This window comes from Oncorhynchus keta, chromosome 14, assembly GCF_023373465.1.
Source record: "Oncorhynchus keta strain PuntledgeMale-10-30-2019 chromosome 14, Oket_V2, whole genome shotgun sequence".
NCBI lineage: Eukaryota > Metazoa > Chordata > Actinopteri > Salmoniformes > Salmonidae > Oncorhynchus > Oncorhynchus keta.
The window spans coordinates 54,986,714-55,011,203 of NC_068434.1; the positions used below are offsets into that span (position 1 = coordinate 54,986,714).

The following is a 24,490-nucleotide window of genomic DNA, read 5'->3' on the forward strand; positions in this document are numbered from 1 at the left end:
CACATTTACAGTCACCAACGCTCTGGTTAACACGAAAACTTCCTTACCAGCTCTGCTAGGGCCAGTAAAATGGTCAGAGGGATCTCATTTGTGTCTGGAAGTAGTGAGCCAATGTTAGCTTGGGTGCTTGACTGCCGTTGTAAGGCTAGAACGCTCAAATCAATCCTACTTCTTGGCCACAACGTCCAGTGTGCGCTCCGTGAGCGAAACGGTCTGAATTTACAAACTGGCAATATTTCTCTTAATGGATAGACCATAATATTAATGAAATTAATTAAGCCAAATGTCTTTGTTGCGGCACACCCTGCGTGCTGCTGCAGCATTCTGTGGCACGTCATTTAATTCTCAGCCCATTTCTTCTGTTACTGCAAGTTATTGCTATTTTGACCACCAGAGGACATTTTTGAGAAGCATTTGACAGTATTCCATATAGGCATTACCAAAACCTTTTTTTGTAATAACATAGTATATGGGATTGATTTTAAAGTACAAGAGGGAAAATAAATACACATAAATATGTGTCGTATTTACAATTGTGTTTGTTAGCACACTGGTATTTCACCCAATATATGTGGGAGTTTATTAAAGTTGGATTTGTTTTCAAATGATTAGTGGGACTGTTTAATCTGAAGGAAATATGTGTATCTAATATGGTCATGCATTTGGCAGGAGGTTAGGATGTGCAACTCAGTTTCCATCTCATTTTGTGGGCTGTGTGCACGTAGCCTGTTTTCTCTTGAGAGCCAGGTCTGCCTACGGCAACCTTTCTCTATAGCAAGGCTATGCTCACCGAGTCTGTACATAGTTAAAGCTTTCCATAACTCAATCAGTGTTTTAATGCTTATAAAGATGAGTTTCAAGGTACGTTAGCAGAGGAAAAATTATGCGCTTAGCCTGGTTGTAATCTAACCTTATACAGTATTACCTGGGTATTTTTGTGTCAGAATCTCTCCCCGGCTTGGTGTGTGCCTTTCATCTTTTCTCTCGTCTCTCTCTCACTCAGCCCTCTCTCTTTTCCTATTTCTGTAAAATGGGACCGAATGTGTCTCTGCTTGGCACTCAGCATTAAGGAGGTATATTGGGGATAAGGCCCTGCAATAGACTAACATTCTGTCTAGGGTGTGTACATCAGCTGCCTTAAGCTACAGAAACAAGATATCCTGCTCCCATTAACCATTCTGGCTACCACAAACCACATTTTGTGCAAGGCTATTTACGTATACAGTATTGTACCATTACCGACTACTGTTTAGGGCCCCCATACAATACAGATTGTACAGTACAGCCCACCTTTAGGTAAAACATTGGTACATACAGTGCCTTAAGAAAGTATTCGTACCATTTGACTTACTCCACATTTTGTTTTGTTAGCCTGAATTCAAAATTGATTAAATTGTGTTTTTTTCTCTCACTGTTCTACACGCAATGCCCCCTAGTGACAAAGTGAAAACATGTTTTTAGAAATGGTTGCTAATTTATTGAAAATGAAATACAGAAGTATGTAATTTTCATAAAGTACCAGTCAAAAGTTTGGACACACCTAAACCTCCTGGGTTTTTATTTATTTATACTAGTCTCTGCATTGTAGAATAGTGAAAACTATGAAATAACACATATTAGTAACATTTAGTAACCAAAACAAGTGTTAAACAAATCAAAGTAGATTTTAGATTTTAGATTCTTCAAAGTAGCCACCCTTTGTCTTGATGACAGCTTTGCACACTCTTGGAATTTTCTCAACCAGCTTCACCTGAAATACTTTTCCAACAGTACTGAAGGAGTTCCCATATATCCTGAGAACTTGTTGGCTGCTTTTCCTTTACTCTGTGGTCCAACTCATCCCAAACCATCTCAATTGGGTTGAGGTTGTGTGATTGTGGAGGTCAGGTTTTCTGATGCAGCACCATCGCTATCCTTCTTGGTCAAACAGAAATTGTAGGTGTGTTGCATCATTGTCCTGGGGTGCAGTTAACTCTAATGAATGTATTCTCTGCAGCAGAGGTAACTCTGGGTCTTTCTTTCCTGTGGCGGTCCTCATGAGAGTCAGTTTCATCATAGTGCTTAATGGTTTTTGCAATTGCACTTGAAGAAACGTTCAAAGTTCTTGAAATGTTCAAGATTGACTGACCTTCGTGTCTAAAGGTAATGATGGACTGTCATTTCTCTGCTCTTTTTAGCTGTTCTTGCCATAATATGGACTTGGTCTTTTACCAAGTAGGGCTATATTCTGTATAACACCCCTACCTTGTCACAACAAAACTGATTGGCTCAAACACATTACGTCTAGACGTTCCGTTAGCGGAATGTTTCGACAACATCCGGTGAAATTGCAGAGCGCAGTAATTCAAATTATTAGAAATATTTAACTTTCTTAAAATCACAAGTGCAATACACCAAAATAAAGAAGATATTCTTCTGTTGGCACTCCAATATGTCCCAGAAACATCACAAATTGTCCTCTTGTTCGATAAACACCTTCTTTATATCCCCAAAATGTCAATTTATTTGGCGTGTTTGATTCAGAAATACACCGGTTCCAACTCGCCCAACATGACTGCAAATGTTCTAGTAAGTTACCTGTACGCTTGGTCCAAACATTTCAAGCAATTTTCCTAATCCAACTTTAGGTATCCTAAAACGTAAATAATCAATACAATTTAAGACGGAATATACTGTGTTCAATAGCGGATAAAATCAAAGTGGAGCGAGCTCCAGGTCGTGCGCACCAAACAAAGGAGCTTGGCTTGACACTCAGACTGAACAGCCGTACTTCTTCATTTTTTAAAAGAAAAACATCAAACAATTTCTAAAGACTGTTGACATCTAGTGGAAGCCATAGGAACTTCAACCAGGTGCCTCATAAATCTAGAAAACACATTGACCTCACATTTGTTTTTATCCTCGGGGTTTTGCCTGCCAAATAAGTTCTGTTATATTCACAGACATGATTTTAACCGTTTTAGAAACTTTAGAGTGTTTCCTATCCAAATATACCATCTTTATGCATATCCTAGCTTTTGGGCCTGAGTAGCAGGTAGTTTACTTTGGGCACGCTTTTCATCTGGACGTGAAAATACTGCTCCCTATACCAAAGAGGTTTTAAGAAGGAAAGAAATTCCACAAATTAACTTTGTACTTTTTTCTAAATTAAATTTCATTCCAGGTGACTACCTCATGACGCTGGTTGAGAGAATGCCAAAGATTGTGCAAAGCTGCCATCAAGGCAATGAGTGGTTACATTGAAGAATCTCAAATATAAAATATATTTTGATTTGTTTAACACCTTTTTTGTTTCTTCATGATTCCATATGTGTTATTTCAAAGTTTTGATGTCTTCACTATTATTCTATAATGTCAAAAATAGTGACAATAGAGGTTTGAGTCCAAACTTAAATATTCATGCCCCTGGGTCAATACTTTTTAGAAGCACATTTGGCAGCGATTACAGCTGTGAGTCTTTCTGGGTAATTCTTTAAGAGCTATCCACACCTGGATTGTGCAACATTTGACCATTATTCTTTTCAAAATTCTGAAAGATGAATTCACCACCTAGTGTCTGGTGGAAAACATACTGAACCTTTTCTTTTTACATTTAATTTCTAAATATAAACATCATAAAAATATAATTCCACTTTCACATTATGTGGTATTTTCAGCCAGTGACAAATCTCAGTGTAATCCATTTTAAATTCAGGCTGTAATACAACAAAAACAATACTTTCTGAATGCACAGTACATGCATGCACACACATATTTAACTCTATTTTTTTTACACACACACACACTGCTTTCAATTTCAGTAATGATGACTTACTACTTCGCAGTGTGTCAAGGGCACTTCCCAGCACGAAGTTGCTGTTGACAGTGAAGTGCAGAGTAATTGATGAGCAGTTAATTATCCGCTCTCGACACATTTCGCTTCAATGTATTTTTGTGTCTAGGCTTCTTCATGTCTTCATGCACGATGGTCGCAACGGGCAATTGCTCGACTCATCAGAGATGTTTGCAATGTGCTGAGTTTAAAATTCAATTGGTGCTAGTTGGCTGCACCATTGAGAGCATCTTGACTGGCTGCATCACCGCTTGGTATGGCAACTGCTCGGCATCCGACAGCAAGGCACTACAGAAGGTAATGCGTAATGCAGAGGGTAATGCAATCCCCAGTGCATACATCACTGGGGCCGAACTCTCTGCCATCCAGGACCTCTTTACCAGGCGGTGTCAGAGGGAGGCCCTAAAAGTTGTCAAAGACTCCAGCCATCCAAGTCATAGACTGTTCTCTCTACTACCGCACTGCAAGCAGTGCCAGAGCGCCAAGTCTGGGTCCAAAAGACAGCTGAACAGCTTCTAAGCCCAACCCATATGGCTACCAGGATATTTTACATCCACCCACTTTATTAATCTTAATTGTTTTGCATTGCATTGGCTCTATGCACACTCAAACATACATACATACATACATACATACATACATACATACATACATACATACATACATACATACATACATACATACATACATACATACATACATACATACATACATACAAAACATACACACGCACACACATGCATATTGAAGCCACGCACAGACACACTTTCACGCTTCACAAACGCTGCTGCTGCTACTATGTTTATTATACACTGAGTGTACAAAACATTAAGAACAACTTCCTAATATTGAGTTAAACCCCCCCTAGGCTTTAAAATAATAATTTAACCGTCCTCATCCCCTTCATCGATACAGATTGCTGTGGATTTAACAAGTGACATCAATAAGGGATCATGGCTTTCACCTGAATTCACCTGGTCAGTCTATGTCATGAAAAAAGCAGATGTCCTTAGTGTTTAGTATACAGTGTATTTTCTAATTGCCTGGTCACTTTTACCCCGACCCACATCTACTGTACATACTGTAGTACGTAAATAATCTCAACTACCTCGTACACCTGCAAATTGACTCAGTACTGGTATTCCTTGTATATAGCTTGGTTGTTTTTAAATTGTGTTACTGTTTCCTTTTTTATTGAGCAAATATTTGTCTTCCTTTTAAACTCTGCATTGTTGGGAATGGGCTTTTAAGTAGACATTTCACTGTGGTCTACACGTGTTGTATTCGGCACATGTGACCAATAAAATTTGATTTGATTAGTTGGTGCTAATTTCGATGTTCTTGACACGTGCAACTTTCCCATTTTAGGATGAATCATGTTTAGGTGTGACTGTTCTCACTGTAACTCCTCCTTCAGATATTGATGACTCCTTTAATAATAATTATATACAGAATAGTGCCTTTCCACGTGCTCAGAATGTTTAAATAATAATAACTCTCTAACCTTGAAGCTACCTGACCTGCCTAGTTAAATAAAGGTCAAATTTAAAAAAATTAAATTACATTGTATGGAGGTCAAATAAACCCAACTGAGTAATGATACAGCCCTCTATGACTGTGTACCAAATGACACACTCTTCCCTTTATAGTGCACTACTTTGATCAAGGCCCATAGGGCTCTATCCATTGCAACCCATATTACTAGTCTGTTCAACCTCTCTTTCGTATCATCTGATATTCCTAAAGATTGGAAATTGGCCACGAACATCCCATTCTTCAAAGGGGAAGACACTCTAGACCCAAACTGTTACAGATCTATATCCATCCTACCTTTCTAAAGTCTTCGAAAGCCAAGTGAACAAACAGATCACCGACCATTTTGAATCCCACCGTAACTCCTCCACTAAGCAATCCGGTTTCCGAGCTGGTCACGGGTGCACCTCAGCCACGCTCAAGGTCCTAAATGATATCATAACCGGCATCGATAAAAGACAGTACTGTGCAGCCATCTTCATTGGCCTCACCCAGGCTTTCGACTCTGTCAATCACCACATTCTTATCGGCAGACTCAACAGCCTTGGTTTCTCTAATGACTGCCTTGCCTGGTTCACTAACTACTACTCAAATCGAGTTCAGTGTGTCAAATCGGAGGGCCTGTTGCCTGGCCCTCTGGCAGTCTCTATGGGAGTGCCACAGGGTTCAATTCTCGGGCCAACTCTTTCTCTGTATATATCAATGATGTCGCTCTTTCTGCGGGTGATTATTTGATCCACCTCTGCGCAGACGACACCATTCTGTATACATCTGGCCCTTCTTTGGACACTGTGTTAACAAACCTCCAAAGGAGCTACAATGCCATACAACACTCCTTCCGTGGCCTCCAAATGCTCTTAAATGCTAGTAAATTTATATGCATGCTCTTCAACCGATCGCTGTCCACCTGACTAGCATCACAACTCTTTATGGTTCTGACTATGTGTGGACAACTGTAAATACCTAGGTGTCTGGCTAGACTGTAAACTCTCCTTCCAGACTCACATTAAGTATTTCCAATCCAAAATTAAATCTAGAATCTGCTTCCTATTTTGCAACAAAGCCTCCTTGACTCATGCTGCCAAACACACCCTCGTAAAACTGACTATCCTACCAATCCTTGACTTCGGTGATGTCATTTACAAAATAACCTCCAACACCCTACTCAGCAAATTGAATGCAGTCTATCACAGTGCCATCCGTTTTGTCACCAAATCCCCATACACTACCCACCACTGCGACCTGTATGCTCTCGTTTGCTGGTCCTCGCTACATATTCATCGCCAAGCCCACTGGCTCCAGGTCATCGATAAGTCTGGGTAGGTAAAGCTCTGCCTTATCTCAGCTCACTGGTCACCATAGCAATACCCACCTGTAGCACACGCTCCAGCAGGTATATTTCACTGGTCATCCCCAAAGCCAACACCTGCTTTGGCCGCCTTTCCTTCCAGTTCTCTGCTGCCAATAACTGGAACGCATTGTAAAAATCACTGAAGTTGGGGACTTATATCTCCATCACTAACTATAAATATCAGCTGTCAGAGCAGTTTACCGATCGCTGCAGCTGTATATAGCACATCCAACCAACTACTTACCTCATCCCATATTTGTTTTTCTGCTCTTTTGCACACCAGTATTTCTGCTTGCACATCCTCATCTGCACATCTATCACTCCAGTGTTAATTGCTAAATTGTAATTACTACGCAACTATTGCATATGTATTGCCTTGCACACACTGTATACATATTTTTCTATTGTGTTATTGACTGTACTTTTGTTTATCCCATGTTTAACTGTGTTATTGTTTTTGTCGCACTGCTTTTGCTTTATCTTGTCCAGGTCGCAGTTGTAAATGAGAACTTGTTCTCAACTGGCCTACCGGGTTAAATAAAGGTGAAATAAAAAATAAATACATTTAAATAAAGGGAAGAGGGTGTCACTTGGGATGCTCCCTCTTTCTCTCTGAAGGAGTGAACTCCACTTCTTTTTTCAAACTTAAAAAAAAATAATTGAACATTCGTAGAGGCATAGTGGGGTAAAATAAGATGTGAGAGTATCAAAAGGTAGTGGGACAGATTTGAACCCACACCGATACAGGTACATGTGGCCTGGGGTCTACAGCACTAACCACTAGACCAGGGTTTCCGAAACCTCGGTCCTGGGGCCCCCCCTGGTTGCGCGTTTTGTTTTCTGCCAGAGCACTACACAGCTGATTCAAATAATTCAGGCTTGATGAGGAGTTGGATATTTGAATCAGCTATGTAGTGCTAGGGCAAAAAAACTAAATGTGCACCTAGGGGGGGCCCTGTCCCTCTCTCTACAGTCCAACTGTCACTACCCATAAACAATATATATATAAAATATTATATATTTACAACTCCTCTGTGTGGGTTCTCCTCTCTCAGATATCGATGAGTGTGTCACCCAGATGCACTACTGCCAGGCTAACACGGCGTGTGTGAACCTACTCGGCAGCCATCGCTGTGACTGTCTACCTGGCTTCATCAGAGTGGATGACTATTCCTGCACAGGTAGGCCAAATATGCACACACATACTTTGAACGTTTCGGTAGGCCAACACAAGCACACACACCCACACATACACTTCCTAATTTTCCGTAACTAACATCCTGAGGATTATCGGTCATTTCAAATCTAATTTTATTTGTCACATGCGCCGAATACAACAGGTGTAAACCTTACAGTGAAATGCTTGCCAACCATGAGACCTCAAGGTTGGCAAGTATTGTGTCTTGGTAAACACAGAGTGCACTCACTTCTCATAGTTAACACACAACTCTCACAGTGCTAAAGTAGGCCAGATTAATCCTCTCAGCTTGTTTTAGTCTGAGATTTGTATAAAACTACAGAACAGGAGCAGTACAACATTTCTCAGTGAAGGAGTGCTGATTTAGGATCAGTTTAGCCCTTTAGATAACAAGGAATAAGATTACATGGACCCAGAGAGCTGAACCTATATCAGCACTCTGAGAAGCTTGAAAACAGAGTTTTATAATTTTATAGTTTTACTCAGTGCTGGTTGAGAGAAGCAACACATTACAGCTCATGGTGACTTGAGCATCCTTCTCTCTCTGCCTCTCAGAAGACCGTGAGTGGTTGTGAGAGCCATTTGACCTCAGGTCGGTGTACTCTGGAGCCACACACACTGTCCTTCAGCTGGAGAGGGGTCAGGACGCAGCTCCACACTGTTGTCAAACTGGGGTCAGGACGTGGTTGCTGTCGTGGAAAATTTAGGACTGAGATAGACTTGTTCATTTAATATTGATTAATTATTGTAATAATGAGGCTGGTCGACCCCACACCCTTGAGTGTTGGACCGAGTAACCTACATTTTACACAAATGCAGAGTACTACATATAGCTGACACTAACAATGCTCAGTCATGGTTGGTTCAACCCCCCTCAAGCAGACCAAGGAGCATCATAATGCACTCTGGGTTCATCCTGTCGTTATCTGCATGTGGGTCGTTGTCTTAACCCCACCCTGGCTTAGTTTCCCAGGTGCAAGGATGATTATGAGACAATCAGGGATCGTTCTACTCCTAAGCTATCTCTAGGAAAACACATTCTTGTCTATGTAACTCAGTCTTTAACTAATTTGTCAGCTCAAGCCATCTCCAGTGACCATAAACCCAGATTAGCTGCAGGGAACTAGAGTGGAGCCCATGAAAACACAGACACTAGTAGGACAGAAATGTCTTACTATTAGTTAAAAATGAATTGTTAACCATTAATATCAAATAGATCAGTTGATTACGTAATTTTTCTATCACACCACACACTGCAGTTAAACTGGGGCTGTCAGGTAAGAGACCATTTTAAAAAGGTGGGAAAGACGTGGGGGGGTTGGAGATGCAGATCTTATATCAGATAAACAAACTACCTAATTAAGTTTAAGGCCCAATCCTGAATAAGAAAAACAACAAAATGGAAGCCCCCACCCCACTTGGTTTACCATCTAAGGGATGGGGCTGGAGAAATGTAATAATTCTCAAATTAGATAGACCAAGCTTTAGATGCAAGGATTGACAGTCTGTGAGGTGAAACCATATTTTAAGGCTATACATTGTTTCCATATCACAGATTAGGCCTTTGAATTATGGAAATGTGCACATCTACTGTCTGTTGACATTAGCTGGGACTCTTCATCTGATTCAAACAAGCCAAGCTTGTGTTTACTTCTGATACTTTCTGATTTAGGGAAATCAAACTGCTTGCCACAATCCTCTGGGCATGCAATGCCTCCAATTAGTTTGTGTTGTGGTGGATTATTATATGTGTGCATGCTAAATGACACCCTATTCCCTACAGTATATAGTGCACTACTTATGACCAGGGCCCATGGGGAATAAGGCAACCGTTTGGGATACAGGCTATGCATTTAGTGGCGTGCAGATTATCAACAGAATAGCTCATCAGCAACAGTGTTTTCGAGGATGTAATAATGCAAAAACCCACTGAATAGCACCATTGATTTGTCTGATTGGAAAATCAAAATTCACATTTCCAAATGACACCACCACCTCTGTCATTTCTTACATCTAGCATGTCAGAATGTTAGCCAATTCTGGGAAAGGAGGAATGTTAAGATGGGGGTGTTATTTGTTTCAGGGTAGAGTGTATTTGACCTCTGAGAGAGTTACTTTTCATTTCTTGTCCATGCAGTTTGTTAAATCACATGAACAGGAAATGACAAATAACTCTCCCTGAGGTCAAATTTAATGTACCCTGAAACAAATTGCCTCCCCCAAATGTTAGCCAATTCTGTTAGGGTCAGGATGGCGACAGGAGGAAGTTGAGGTAATATGTACATGTAGGTAGAGTTATTAAAATGACTATGCATAGATAATAACAGCGAGTAGCAGCAGCGTAAAGGGCGAAGGGGGAGGGGGTGGGGCGACAGGGCAAATTGTCTGGGTAGCCATTTTGTGAGATCTTCAGGAGTCTTATGGCTTTTGGGTAGAAGCTGTTTAGAAGTCTCTTGGACCTAGACTTGGTGCTCCGGTACCGCTTGCCATGCGGTAGCAGAAAGAACAGTCTATGACTAGGGTGGCTGGAGTCTTTGACAATTTTTAGGGCCTTCCTCTGACACTGCCTGGTATAGAGGTCCTGGATGGCAGGAAGCTACCCTCTGTAGTGCCTTGCGGTAATAGGCCAAGCAGTTGCTATACCAGGCAGTGATACAACCCGTCAAGATGCTCTCGATGGTGTAGCTATAGAATCTTCTGAGGGGTAATAGGTTTTGTCATGCCCTCTTCACGACTGTCTTGGTGTGCTTGGACCATGTTAGTTTGTTGGTGATGTCCGACCTTGCCTTAAAAGTATTGCAGGAGCTCCTCCAGATGATGTTACAGGAGCTGAAAGAACCGCGTATCCAGCAAAACTTGGAGCGAACATTATCTGACATCGGCTTTCGAAATAATCATATTCGTTGCACTTCCAGAAGGACTTATTGCACTACCCTGGCTGGCGAGGACACTCAGGTGATTAATAACAGTACCACAAACTAAATGAGTTTATTTTTGTATTTTATTAACTTCTTGATGCACCCATCCCGTTAGCGGGATCATTTTCATCAACACCCGCTGAATTGCAGCGCGCCAAATTTAAATAAAATTACTAAACATATTTAATTTTCATGAAATCACAAGTGCCATACATAGCAAAATACATCTTAGCTTGTTGTTAATCCACCGTGCGTGTCAGAATTCAATACAGCTTTTGGGCGAAAGCATAACAAGTGTTTATGTAAGAACATCTCTCTCAGTAGACAAAATATTACAAACACCTAGCAGCCAAGTAGATTGGTCAGAAAAGCAATAGATTAAATCGATACCGCCATAGTCAATAATCGGAATGTTGACTGAATTATTCGTTTTCAGCTATTTAAAAAAAGACAGGACCAGTTCCTATAGAAGCCTATTTGAATTCTTAATTTCTTAACTAACTCATCAACATACTTTTTGAAAGATAGCTTTTTGTCAATCCAGATGCCCAGATATGTATAGGTGGGGACACGATCAATGAGGACACCATCCAAAGTACGTATGCATAAATCATGTACCTTAACATGTTAACTCTGTATTAATTTAAAATTAGTTGACAATTTAATTGTTTTTCTATGGCTGGAGCTCCCATAACTGGCTAACACTTCAGGCTCTCTGGTCAAATGGTTGCGATCACGTTTGGTACGGTATGATCCACCAATGCAAATGCCTCGGCCAATTGCTACTCATTCAACCAATCCATATGTCCAATTGCTTGGGGGTTTATTTAGTTATAATTTATAGATTTGAAATATCAAGGCACACTGTTGCAGCCCGACAATACGCGATTTGCGGTAATTCACGGCAAGATACATTTTATGCAACAGTTGGCACATTTATTTTTCAGAAATTCTAGAGATGGAAAGGATTATATTTACCCCAGATATGAATAATGAAAATGTAAAAAAATCCAATTCCAATTATACAAGTAATAAATGTAGAACTCAGGTGTGACGGTCGTGGGAACCTTGGCAACCCCACAAGTATACATTAACTCCTCAAAATGGAGGTCACGCCAGCAGGCTGGCTCGTTACTAACCAATTTAGAAAGACCCATAAAATACTATACAAGAGGGAAAGTTCAGCAGACGCTCTGAGTTTCACTCCGAGCTTGCACATCGCAGATCTCATCCATCCGTAATTGGCTTTGAGAATATAGCATTTATATTTAGCTCATCTATAAAGATTTAATGTACGAATCATGTCCCCAGTGTCTGGCACTCATCGGCGTCAAAGCATACTGCCATCAGGACTGATGTCTATCTCCCATAATCTGCTGCTTCTTCAAAAGACATTCTGCTCTGTGTGGGTGTGTGGGTGTGTGTGTGTATGTGTGTGCGCTCATGTTTGCTGCTGCATTTCTTTTTCTGATGCATAGCCTCTCTTCCTCTGGCAAATTCTCACATGGAATAGCCTTAATTTCTCAGAACAAGAATAGACTGATGAGTTTCAGAACAAAGTTATTTGTTTCTGGCCATTTTGAGCCTGTAATCAACCCCACAAATGCTGATGCTCCAGATACTCAAGTAGTCTAAAGGTGGCCAGTTTTATTGCTTCTTTAATCATCACAACAGTTTTCAGCTGTGCTAACATAATTGCATAAGGGTTTTCTTATGATCAATTAGCCTTTTAAAATGATCAACTTGGATTAGCTAACACAACGTGTTATTGGAACACAGGAGTGATGGTTGCTGATAATGGGCCTCTGTAAGCCTATGTAGATATTCCATAAAGGATTTGCTGTTTCCAGCTACAATAGTCATAGTCATTTGCAAGCACACGTTTTTTCAGTTCTGCCCACAAATGTTCTATGGGATTGAGGTCAGGGCTTTGTGATGGCCACGGTAAACTTCAGACTTCAACTGTACATACTACCTCAATTAGCCCAATATATAAATACAGTTGAAGTCAGAAGTTTACATACACTTAGGTTGGAGTGACTAATGACCAAGCATACTTCCAAAGTTGTGGCAAAATGGCTTAATTACAACAAAGTCAAGGTATTGGAGTGGCCATCACAAAGCCCTGACCTCAATCCTATAGAACATTTGTGGACAGAACTGAAAAAGCATGTGCGAGCTAGGAGGCCTACAAACCTGACTCAGTTACTCCAGCTCTGTCAGGGGGAATGGGCCAAAATTCACCCAACTTATTGTGGGAAGCTTGTGGAAGGCTACCCGAAACATTTGACCCAAGATAAACAATTTAAAGGCAATGCTACCAAATACTAATTCAGTGTATGTAAACCAGGGGGGTTTTCTTTTTCTTTTTTGTAGTTTGTCCAGAAACTTTTTTTATCCAATGTTACCCAACCTTCATTTTATTTCCTGAAGATCATGTTCCCTGTCAATTTTGTATAGGTTGCATTACGAAAATTTTACAGGCCCCAAATCCAAATGTATTAGACATATTGAAATCATGTATTTACATTGTCCTACATACTTTCCTTTATCCCTTTAACTATCTTTTTATGAAATAAAACACTATTAAATACTATGAAATAAACACATATGGTATCGTGTATTAACCACAAAGGTGTCAAAAACTATTTTATATTTGAGATTCATCAAAGTAGCCACCCTTTGACATGATGACAGCTTTGCACACTCTTGGAATTCTCTCAACCAGCTTCACCTGCAATGCTTTTTCAACAGTGTTGAAGGAGTTCCCACATATGCTGAGCACTTGTTGGCTGCTTTTCCTTTACAATGTGGTCCAACTCATCCCAAACCATCTCAATTGGGTTAAAGTTGGGTTATTGTGGAGGCTTGGTCATCTGATGCAGCACTCCATCACTCTCCTTCTTGGTCAAATAGCCCTTACACAGCCTGAAGGTGTGTTGGGTCATTGTCCTGTTGAACAACAAATAATAGTCCCATTAAGAGCAAACCACATGGGATGGCATATCGCTGCAGAATGCTGTGGTAGCCATGCTGGTTAAGTGTGCCTTGAATTTTAAATAAATCACTGACTGTGTCACCAGCAAAGCACCCCCACAGCACCTCCTCCATGCTTCGCGATGGGTACCACATATGGAGATCATCCATTCACCCAATCTGTGTCTCACAAAGACATGTCAGTTGGAACCAAAAATAAAAAATTTGGACTCATCAGACCAAAGGACAGATTTCCAATGGTCTAATGTCCATTGCTCATGTTTCTTGGCCCAAGCAAGTCTCGTCTTATTATTGATGTCCTTTAGTAGTGGTTTCATTGCAGTAATTCGACCATGAAGGCCTGATTCACGTAGTCTCCTCTGAACAGTTGATGTTGAGCTGTGTCTCTTACTTGAACTCTGTGAAGCATTTATTTGGGTTGCAATCTGAGGTGCAGTCAACTCAAATGAACTTATCCTCTGCAGCTGAGGTAACTCTGGGTCTTCCGTTCCTGTGGCGGTCCTCATGAGAGTCAGTTTCATCATAACGCTTGATGGTTTTTGCGACTGCACTTGAAGAAACTTTCAACGTTTTTTGACTGACCTTCATGTCATAAAGTAATGGACAGTCACTTCACTTTACTTATTTGAGCTGTTCTTGCCATAATATGGACTTGGACTTTTACCAAATATGGATATATTCTGTATACCACCCCTACCTTGTCACAACCCAACTGATTGGCTCAAACACATTAAGAAGGAAATAAATTCTACAAATGAACTTTTAGCAAGGCACACTTGTTAATTGCAATGCATTCCAGGTGACTAACTCATGAAGCTGGTTAAGAGAATGCCAAGAGAGTGCAAAACTGTCATCAAGGCAAAGAGTGGCTACTTTGAAGAATTTCAAATATATTTTGATTTGTTTACCACGTGATTCAGTGTGTTATTTCAGAGTTTTGATGTCTTCATTATAATTCTACAACATAGACAATATTAAAATGAAAGAAAAACCCTTGAATGAGTAGGTATGTCCAAACTTGACTGGTACTGTATATACAGTGCATTCTGAAAGTATTCAGACCCCTTGACTTTTTCCAAATGTTGTTACGTGACGGCCTTATTCTAAAATGGATGAAATGTTTAAAAAATGTACCTCAATCTACACACAATACCCCATTACGACGAAGCGAAAACTGTTTTTTAGACATTGTTGCAAGTGTATTAAAAAACAGAAAAACCTTATTTACAAAAGTATTCAGCCCCTTTGCTATGAGACTCGAAATTGAGCTCAGGTGCATCCTGTTTCCATTGATCATCATGTGAAAAATTGATTGGACATGATTTGGAAAGGCACACACCTGTCTATATAAGTCCCACATTTGACAGTGCATGTCAGAGCAAAAACCAAGTCATGAAGTCGAAGGAAATGTCCGTACATACATAGGTATTAGGACCCTTTGCTATGAGACTCGAAATTGAGCTCATGTGCATCCTGTTTCCATTGATCAATCAAGTTGGAGAAACATCAAGGATGGAGACCACCTGTGGTAAATTCAATTGAAAGGACATGATTTGGAAAGGCAAACACTGGCCTACATAATGTCCCACAGTTGACAGTGCATGTCAGAGCTAAAACAAAGCCATAAGGTTGAAATAATTGTTCTTAGAGCGCCGAGACAGATCTGGGGAAGGGTAAAAAAAAAAGAATCTGCATCTTTGAATGTCCCTAAGAACACAATGGCCTCCATCATTCTTAAATGGAAGAAATTTGGAACCAACAAGACTCTTCCTAGAGCTGGCCTCCTGGCCAGACTCTCAGACCATGAGAAGCAAGACTATCTGGTCTGATGAAACCAAGATTGAACACTTTGGTCTGAATGCCAAGTGTCATATCTGGAGGAAACATGGCACCATCCCAAAGGTGGATCATGGTGCTAAAAGCATCATACTGTGGGGATGTTTTTCAGCAGCAGGGACTAGGAGACTTGTCAGGATCGAGGGAACGATGAACGTAGCAAAGTACAGAGTGATCCTTGATGAAAACATGCTCCAGCGCGCTCAGGAAATCAGGCTGGGACGAAGGTTCACCTTCCAACAGGACAACGACCCTAAGCACACAGCCAAGATAATGCAGGGATGGCTCTGGGACAAGTCCCTGAATGTCCTTGAGTGGGCCAGCCAGTGCCCGGACTTGAACACAATCGAACATATCTGGAGAGACCTGAAAATAGCTGTGCAGCGACACTCCCCATGCAACCTGACAGAGCTTGAGAGGATATGAAGAGACGAATGGGAGAAACTCACCAAATACAGATGGACCAAGCTTGTAGCGTCATACCCATGAACACTTGAGGCTGTAATGGCGGCCAAATAATAGGGTCTGAATACTTAGAAATGTAATATTTTAGTTTTGTATTTTTAAAAACCTGTTTTTGCTTTGTCATGATTGGTTATTGTGTGTAGATTGATGAGGGGAAAAAACAATTGAATACATTTTTGAATTAGGCTGTAACGTAACAAACTGTGGGAAAAGTCAAGGGGTCTGAATACATTCACAATGCATTATATTTCTTCATTTTTATGGATTCAAATTTCACCTTTCATCTGTTGGAGTATCGTCCATTGTCCTATTTGTATACCTCACATCAAATCCTACCGGTCTGTTGGAGTCATCATCAGCAACATGTATCTAATTTTTTCCCTCTGAGGTAGCCGGTGACTGTCCACATTCTCCCAATCCCAAGTCGGCCAAGTAAAGGTCCAGCCCGTCCAAATGAAGGTCCCACTCCTCTTGCTCCGCATCGGACATCTTTGTCTGGATCCCCAGGTGTTTGATGCCATCTGCAGCCTCCCAAGTAGAGGTGTAGGTCACTGTGCCGGTGTCTAGGAACACCTTCAGATTGGCAGGGTGGATAGACTTGAACTTAATGTTTTTCTGCAATAATTGTGCCTTTAGTTCTCCATACTGTTTCCTCTTGCGTTGTATTCAGCTGACCAATGACACTCACTTTCCTTGGTGTTCTAGTCCCTACATTCCCCATTCCTTGAGCAGTATTCGTTGCTTTGTGTGGTAGAGTGAGAACTTGACCAGGTTTGATCTCGGGGCGTATTCTCTTCCAAGGGCTCGAGGATGAGGGAATGGTGCTCCTTTTCAATGTTTGGATTCAGCTCCAGAGGTAATTGCAGTAGGCCCTTCAATAGATTATCTTTGAAGTTCTCATTCTTTTCAGAATTCTCAGCTATTCCCTAGATGCGAATGGAAGATCTCCTTGAGTAATTCTCCAGCTGGTTGCAGGTTGCGTTGGCATCTTTCTTTCAGTGCGATGATTCTACTTTCAGCCTCATTTATTAATTTGTCAAGTCTAAGTTTAGCTGTCCATTGACTGAAGTTGTCTAGCTTCTCATTCATTGCTGAACTTAACTTTCTGAGCTCTGCTAGAACTGTCATCGCCTTTGTTTTTTCCTCTGGTTGTTTTTATACACCCAAGATAATGATTTATGGTTGTATAAATATAATTATTTGTTCTTAAATGTTTGTTAGGGGGTAGATCAGCTTTAATAGTGCATATAGATTCCATCAATGTAATTATCTGCATAATTTCCAATCCCCCATATATTTTTTTTTGAATGTGTGACCCGTTTCAGGAAACTAGGCGTATGTCACAGGTTACTACTAGGAGAGTCGTTTGAACATAAACATTTTTAAAAATCAAAATGCCTTTTTTTGTCAGAAATGCCTTCTCGAACATGTGAACTTTCATGTGCCTTAATAACAAACTTGTATGCCATCTGTAAATCCAAATAAAATAGTTAAATTACGAGGCCAGTTGGTTTAGCTAAGGTAAAAGGGGGAAACCTTCCCCGTAGCCATGATTGGCTGAGATAATGAGTGGGCTGGACATGCCGAGAGATGAGTTAGGATTAGTCTGCCATTTAGCACTCTGTCTATTTGAGATTGTAATTACATCTAGGTAATCCTGTCTAATGCAGCTTTTTTTACTTTATGAATCGTATATTAAAATTGCTCCACTTTCTGTTCTGAAGGACTGAGTTTTGAAATCAGTGGAATTTGAGTATTAAAGCTTACGGATTACATCTTAAAACTAAGGGCAACCATGGCATCCTATAGGAGACATGTCCAACCATGAATGATGTATATGGGTAAGATAGTCTGTCTACATAAATTATCAGATATTATATGTTTCTAATTTTGACAGAAAGAGCCATTTACTTGGTTAGCTATAGCCTAATGTTAGCTAGCTAACATTGAACCTGGTTGGCTAGCAACCTGCAGATTCATGCAGGGTAATAACGTCATGCATTGTGAATATGGTTCATTGTTTACCTATGGTTCATTGTAGCTAGCTAGCTACATGTCTTAACAAAAGACTACACCTTTGCAAGTAACCATTTCGGGTGCGTTCGTAAATTCAGTCAGGCCATCTATCTCGATTTCAGAGCATTCTCGTCTGAGTGTGCCAGAGCGCAGAATAACTTATGAAATTACGAACGCTCAACACCCGTTGAATATGGCCGGTGTCAGAAAATGTCAGTAATCCATCGGCCAGAGCGTCCGCTGTACACTCAACGCGGAACGCTCTGAATTTACAAACAGACAATCTGACAGCAAAGTTGCAATCTGGATAACATAACAGCCTAACCAGCTCCGCTAGGGCGAGTAATGTTCAGTGAGCTGTTCTCTCGCACTTAAAAAAGTGTGAAACAAATGAAAATATATTTCATATTTGAGATTCTTCAAAGTAGCCTTGATTACAGTTTAGCACACTATTGGCATTCTCTCAACCAAGCTTCATGAGGTAGTCACCTAGAATGCATTTTAATTAACAGGTGTGTCTTCTTAAAAGTTCATTTGTGGAATTTATTTCTTTCTTAATGCATTTGAGCCAATCAGTTGTGTTGTGACAAGGTTGGTACGGTTGGTATGCCATATTATTATATATTAAAACTTCTTAAGGCTATAGGTCCCCAACAGGAACTCCCCCCCCCCCGTTCAGCTGAAACGGTGGCACAGGGAATGCAAAAATATTCTTAGAAATATTTAACCTCCACACATTAACAAGTCCAATACCTCAAATGAAAGATAAACACCTTGTTCATCTACCCAGCGTGTCAAATTTGTTTTATGTTTTACGGCAAGAACACAGCATATATTTATGATAGACCACCACCAAAACAAAGAAAAAACAGCCATTTTGTCCAGCAAAATATAAATTGACAAAAGCAGGATTTAAAAAAATAATTCACTAACCTCTTGAAAATCTTCATCAGATGACAGTCATATGACATGTTACACAGTACATTTATGTTTTGTTCGATAATATGCATTTTATATCCATAAATCTTGGTTTACATTGACGCCATGTTCAGAAAATTCTCCAAAATGTCCAGAGGAATTATAGAAAGCTACGCCAGATAACAGAAATACTCATCATAAACTTTGACTAAAGATCCATGTTCTACATATAATTAAAAAGATACACTGGTTCTTAATGCAACCGCTGTGTCACATTTTTGTTAACGTTACGGAAAGAGCCTAACATTGCAATAATCTGAGATGGCGCTCAGACGTAACAATATTTCTCCGCTATGTTGGAGTCAACAGAAATACAAAATTACAACATAAATATTCCCTTACTTATGATGATCTTCCATCAGAATGTAGTGCAAGGTGTCCTAGTTCAACAGTAAATCGTTTTGTTTCATAATGTTCAATTCTAGTGTCCAAGTAGCAGCATTTGCTACCACTTTCAGCTCAAGTGCCCAAAAAATGACTTCTGGTCCAGGATAACTTTGCATCAAAACTTCCAAATTACATATTACAGGTCGACAAAACTGGTCAAACTAAGTGCAGAATCAATCTTCAGGATGTTATAATCATACAGATTGAATAGCATTCCAACCGGACCATTCATGTTCATCTGGGGCTGATTGGAACAGCCGAAGCACTCGAACGCAAACGCGCCTTCAAGCACATGGAAATCTTTTGCGACACTTACTACTTTCCTTCCCATTAGGTCAAAGTTCACAGCAAATGCTCCATTACACTTTCTACGGAATGAGGACATCTAGTTGAAGACATAGGAAGTGTTTCCAGATCCATAACTTGTTGGGAAGGGAGGGGGCGATGACGTCAAAGTTGCCCCAACTTTCAGGATTTCAAAACTAGTTTGAAAGATTGCCTGCCCTGTGAGTTCTGTTATACTCACAGACATAATTCAAACGGTTTTAGAAACTTCAGAGTGTTTCTATCCAATATTAATAATAATATGCATATATTAGCAATTTAGAACAGATTTTGATGCAGTTCACTATGGGCACGCAATTCATCCAAAGGGGAAATACTGCCCCCTATCTCTAACAGGTTTTAAGAACGGCTCATCTATGAATGTCTTTTTGTGTGATCTATCCTGTCTGATTATCCATCAGTCTGACAAACACACAATGAACAGAGAAACAATCTCTCCACTAAGGACTTTATTAAATCATTTTGATTGATGATTGATTGAATGCACGTGCTGTATAGCTTTATGATGATACTTTATGCGTGTGTTTGTGTGAAGGGGATTTTGTTTTATTGAATGAAAGTGACGTATAGCATCATGATTTAGTTTATTATAAACTCCTAAAAGGTAACTACAAAGTAGGTGTAAGACTGAGAAAAATAAAGTGAGGAAGGTAGTGAGAGAGTGTGTGAAAAGGGAGGAAAATTATGTGGAGAGTTAGGCCTCAGCATGAAAAGGCCGGGAGGAAGAGGAGTTAGATGCTTGGAGGTATAGAGATGTGGAACAAGGAGGAAGAGGAGGACGGTGTGGAGGGAGATAATGAAGAGGAGGAAGAGGAGAGTGGAGCGAGAGGAACATGGAGAGGAAGATCAACATGGAGAGGAAGAGGGAGAGCACACTAGATAGTGTGTCTGTGCCAAGTCTCACCATTCACGCAGCTTACTTTGTCTGTTGAATATACAGTGCATACAAATCAAAACAAGGAATTTGTCACATCTCCAGAATACAACAGGTGTAGTAGACCTTATTGTGAAATGCTTACTTACAAGCCCTTAACCAACAGTTCAAGAAATAGAGTTAAGAAAATATTTACTAAATAAACTAAAGTAAAAAATGTCATAAAAAGCAACACAATAAAATAACAATAACGAGGCTATATACAGGGGGTACCGGTACTGAGTCAATGTGCGGGGGGTAAAGGTTAGTCAAGGTAATCTGGTCATGTAGGTAGGGGAAAAGTGACTATGCATAGATAATAAATAGCGAGTAGCAGCGGGGGATGTAAATAGTCCGGGTGGCCATTTGACTAATTGTTTTTTAGTCTTATGGCTTGGGGGTAGAAGCTGTTAAGGAGTCTTTGGGACCTAGACTTGGCGCTTTGGTACAGCTTTGTGTGCGGTAGCAGAGAGAACAGCCTATGACTTGGGTGACTGGAGTCTTTGACAATTTTTTGGGCCTTCCTCTGACACTGCCTAGTATATATGTCCTGGATGGCAGGAAACTTGGCACCAATGATGTACTGGGTCGTATGCACTACCCTCTGTAGCGCCTTACGGTCGGATGCCAAGCAGTTGCCATACTAGGCGGTGATGCAACCGGTCAGGATGCTCTCAATGGTGTAGCTGTATGATATGTTAATGCTAATTGAAATTTGGCTTATCCCAGAGGATTGGATTTTAGTCCTCTAAATCATATCAAATCACATTTTATTGGTCATATACACGTGTTTAGTGTGGGTGTAGCCAAATTCTTGTGACAAAAAATGATATTTCTTGAGTACAGGAATAATGGTGGCCATCTTGAAGCATGTGTGGACAGCAGACTGGGATAGGGAGAGATTGAACATGTCCGTGAACACACCAGCCAGCTGGTCTGCACATGCTCTGAGGACGCAGCCCTGCGAGGGCTAACACGCTTGTTTTACTCACATTGGCCACGGAAAAGGAGAGCCCTGTCCTTGGTAGCGGGCCACATGAGCACTGTGTTATCTTCAAACCGGCACAAAAGGTGTTTAGCTTGTCTGGAAGCAAGACGTCGGTGCCCACGACGTGGCTGGTTTTCCTTTTGTAGTCCGTAGACCCTGCCACATATATTTCCTGTCTGACCTGTTGAATTGCGACAACACTTTGTCTCTTCACTTTGTCTCTATACTGACGTTTTGCATGTTTGATTGCCTTGCGGGGGAATAACTACACTGTCTGTATTCTGCCATATTCCCAGTCACCTTGCCATAGTCAAGGTTAAATGCTGTGGTTCACACTTTCAGTTTTGCCCGAATGCTGCCATCTATCCACATGTTGTATTAAATGTAATGGTATTTAACCTTCATTTAACTAGGCAAGTCAGTTAAGAACATATTCTTATTTACAATGACGGCCTACCCCGGACAACGCTGGGCAAATTGTGCACTGCCCTATGGGACTCCCAGTCACAGCCAGATGTGATACAGCTTAGAATTGAACCAGGGACAGTAGTGAGGCCTCATGCACTGAGATGCAGTTCCTTAGACTGCTGCACCACTCGGGAGCCCCTGGTTAGAGTAGGTTTTGTTAGTCATAGTGGGTACAACATCTCCTATACACTTCCTGATAAACTCAGTCACAGAATCAGTGTATTTGTCAATGTTATTCTCGGAAGCCACTCGGAACATATCCCAGTCCGCGTGACCAAAACAATTTTGAAGAGTGGATAGTCCTTCTCACAGGTACTTCCTGTTTGAGTTTCTGCCTATAGGAAGGGAGGAGCAAAATGTAGTTATGGTCACATTTTCCGAAGAGAGGGCGGGGGAGGACCTTGTGGTCATCCCAGAAGTTGGAGTAACAGTGGTCGGCAGCATGAGTTCTGCAGACTTGAATTCCTGTATGTTATCACAATTACACCATGAGTCGTTAATCACGAAACATACACCCCTGCCCTTCTTCCCTGAGAGATATTTATTACTGTCTGCACGATGATCTGAGAATCCCACTGGCTGGATCGATTTAGACAGTAGATCCCGGGAGCCAAGTTTCCGTGAATGTTACAATCCCTGATGTCTCTCTGGAAAGAGGCCCTCGCCCTGAGCTTGTCAACTTTATTATCCAGAGACTGAACATTAGCAAGTAATATACTCGGAAGCGGTGATTGGTGTGCGCTCCTCCTAAATCGGACTAGAAGACCACTCCGAATACCTCTCCTATGCCAGCATTGTTTTGGGTTGGCTTCTGGAATTTCCCTGGGGGTGCATATTCCTGGTCGTAATGATGGTAGTGCTGGTGAGTTCGAGTCGCTCTAATATCCAATAGTTCTTCCTGGCTGTATGTAATAACACCCCAAAAATTCTGGCCTAACAATGTAAGAAATAATACATGTGAAAAAAAATACTGCAAAGTTTCCTAAGAGCGAGAAGCGAGGCAGCCCACTCTGTCAGTGCCATCTTTCTCTTTTGAAACTACCCTTCCAGCCTTTTCTTATCTACAGAAATCCAGGCTGTCTGGCTGTGGTGGTGGGGTAGCCGTCATTCATAGAGACAAGTTTATATGTAGCCCTGTGGTGAATCTTCCTCATTTGAGAGGCTTATCTATAGCTTGAACAAGAAACAGCCCATCTTGTATATGTTAGTGTACAACCCTCCGAAACCTAATATTTCTTAGAGATCTAAACATTCCTGTGTGTTGCCCAAACAATGCACTAGTGGAAAATGTTCTTATCATGTTAGAATCCTTTAACTTTGTGCTACATGCCACAGGGCTTACACACAACAAAGGCCATATTTTTGATCTAGTGCTGTACCATGGTCTGAATATTGAAACTTGGAAAAAGTATTAATGTGTGTGTCTCTAACCATCTCAGTATTGTTTTTAGAATGCTTTCTCCTCCTCCTCCTAAAAATGTACCAGTCCCAACTCGCTCTTGCATCATTAACTCCACAACTGCTAGAAAATTCCTGTATGCTTTGTTGTTCTCTACCACTGATCCTGTTCTCTGTCTTCACACCGATGATTTGGTGAAAAGTTTCAATGACATACTGTATGTCAGGCTACTTTAGACTCAGTGGCACCAGTTAAAATCAAGAATAAATTGTCTGGCATAGTCTCACTCTGGTTTAATGACCACACTCGTGCTTTATAAAGTGAACGTAATGAATGGTCGTGTACAGGAAATAGGTCAAAACCAGTTCAGAGTCCAGTAGGTACCGAAGGGCAGGCAGGCGGGAATGGAGTCCAGAAAACAGGCAAGGGTCAAAACGGGGAGGACTAGCAAAGAGAAGAGAAAAAGGAGTACGGGAAAAAATACACTGGTTGATTTTACAAACATGCAAGACGAACTGGCACAGAGAGCCAGGAAACACACGGATACATACACTGGGAAAAATAAGCGACATCCGTAGTGGGTGGAGACAATCACAAGGACAGGTGAAACAGATCAGGATGTGACAGTGCCATTTAGCTGAATGTAAATGGAAGGCCAGCAAACTTGAAGTATTCTATGAGATAATAAAGGATTTGATGAGAAATTACAATGTTTCAGTAAAAGATGCAAGATGAAACACTTCTCTACCCTAATCTCTGAGAAATCCCTCATAATTGAGTGTATTGCTGGTGCCATCCAAGCAAAAGGTTTTTACGATTCTTTATAGAAAATATTAGATCCCAGATTGACAGATTGACATACCAGC

The 24,490-nt window shown here is 40.8% G+C and overlaps 1 protein-coding gene across 1 annotated transcript in view; it reads left to right on the top strand.

Annotated features, from left to right (window-relative positions):
* LOC118393628 (protein kinase C-binding protein NELL1-like) overlaps positions 1-24,490 on the top strand; it is a 398,605-nt gene that overhangs the window by 288,877 nt on the left and 85,238 nt on the right. The window contains exon 13 of the mRNA XM_052461927.1: positions 7,772-7,897. Within this exon, the coding sequence (XP_052317887.1) occupies positions 7,772-7,897 (126 nt within the window). The remainder of the gene's footprint in view (positions 1-7,771; positions 7,898-24,490) is intronic.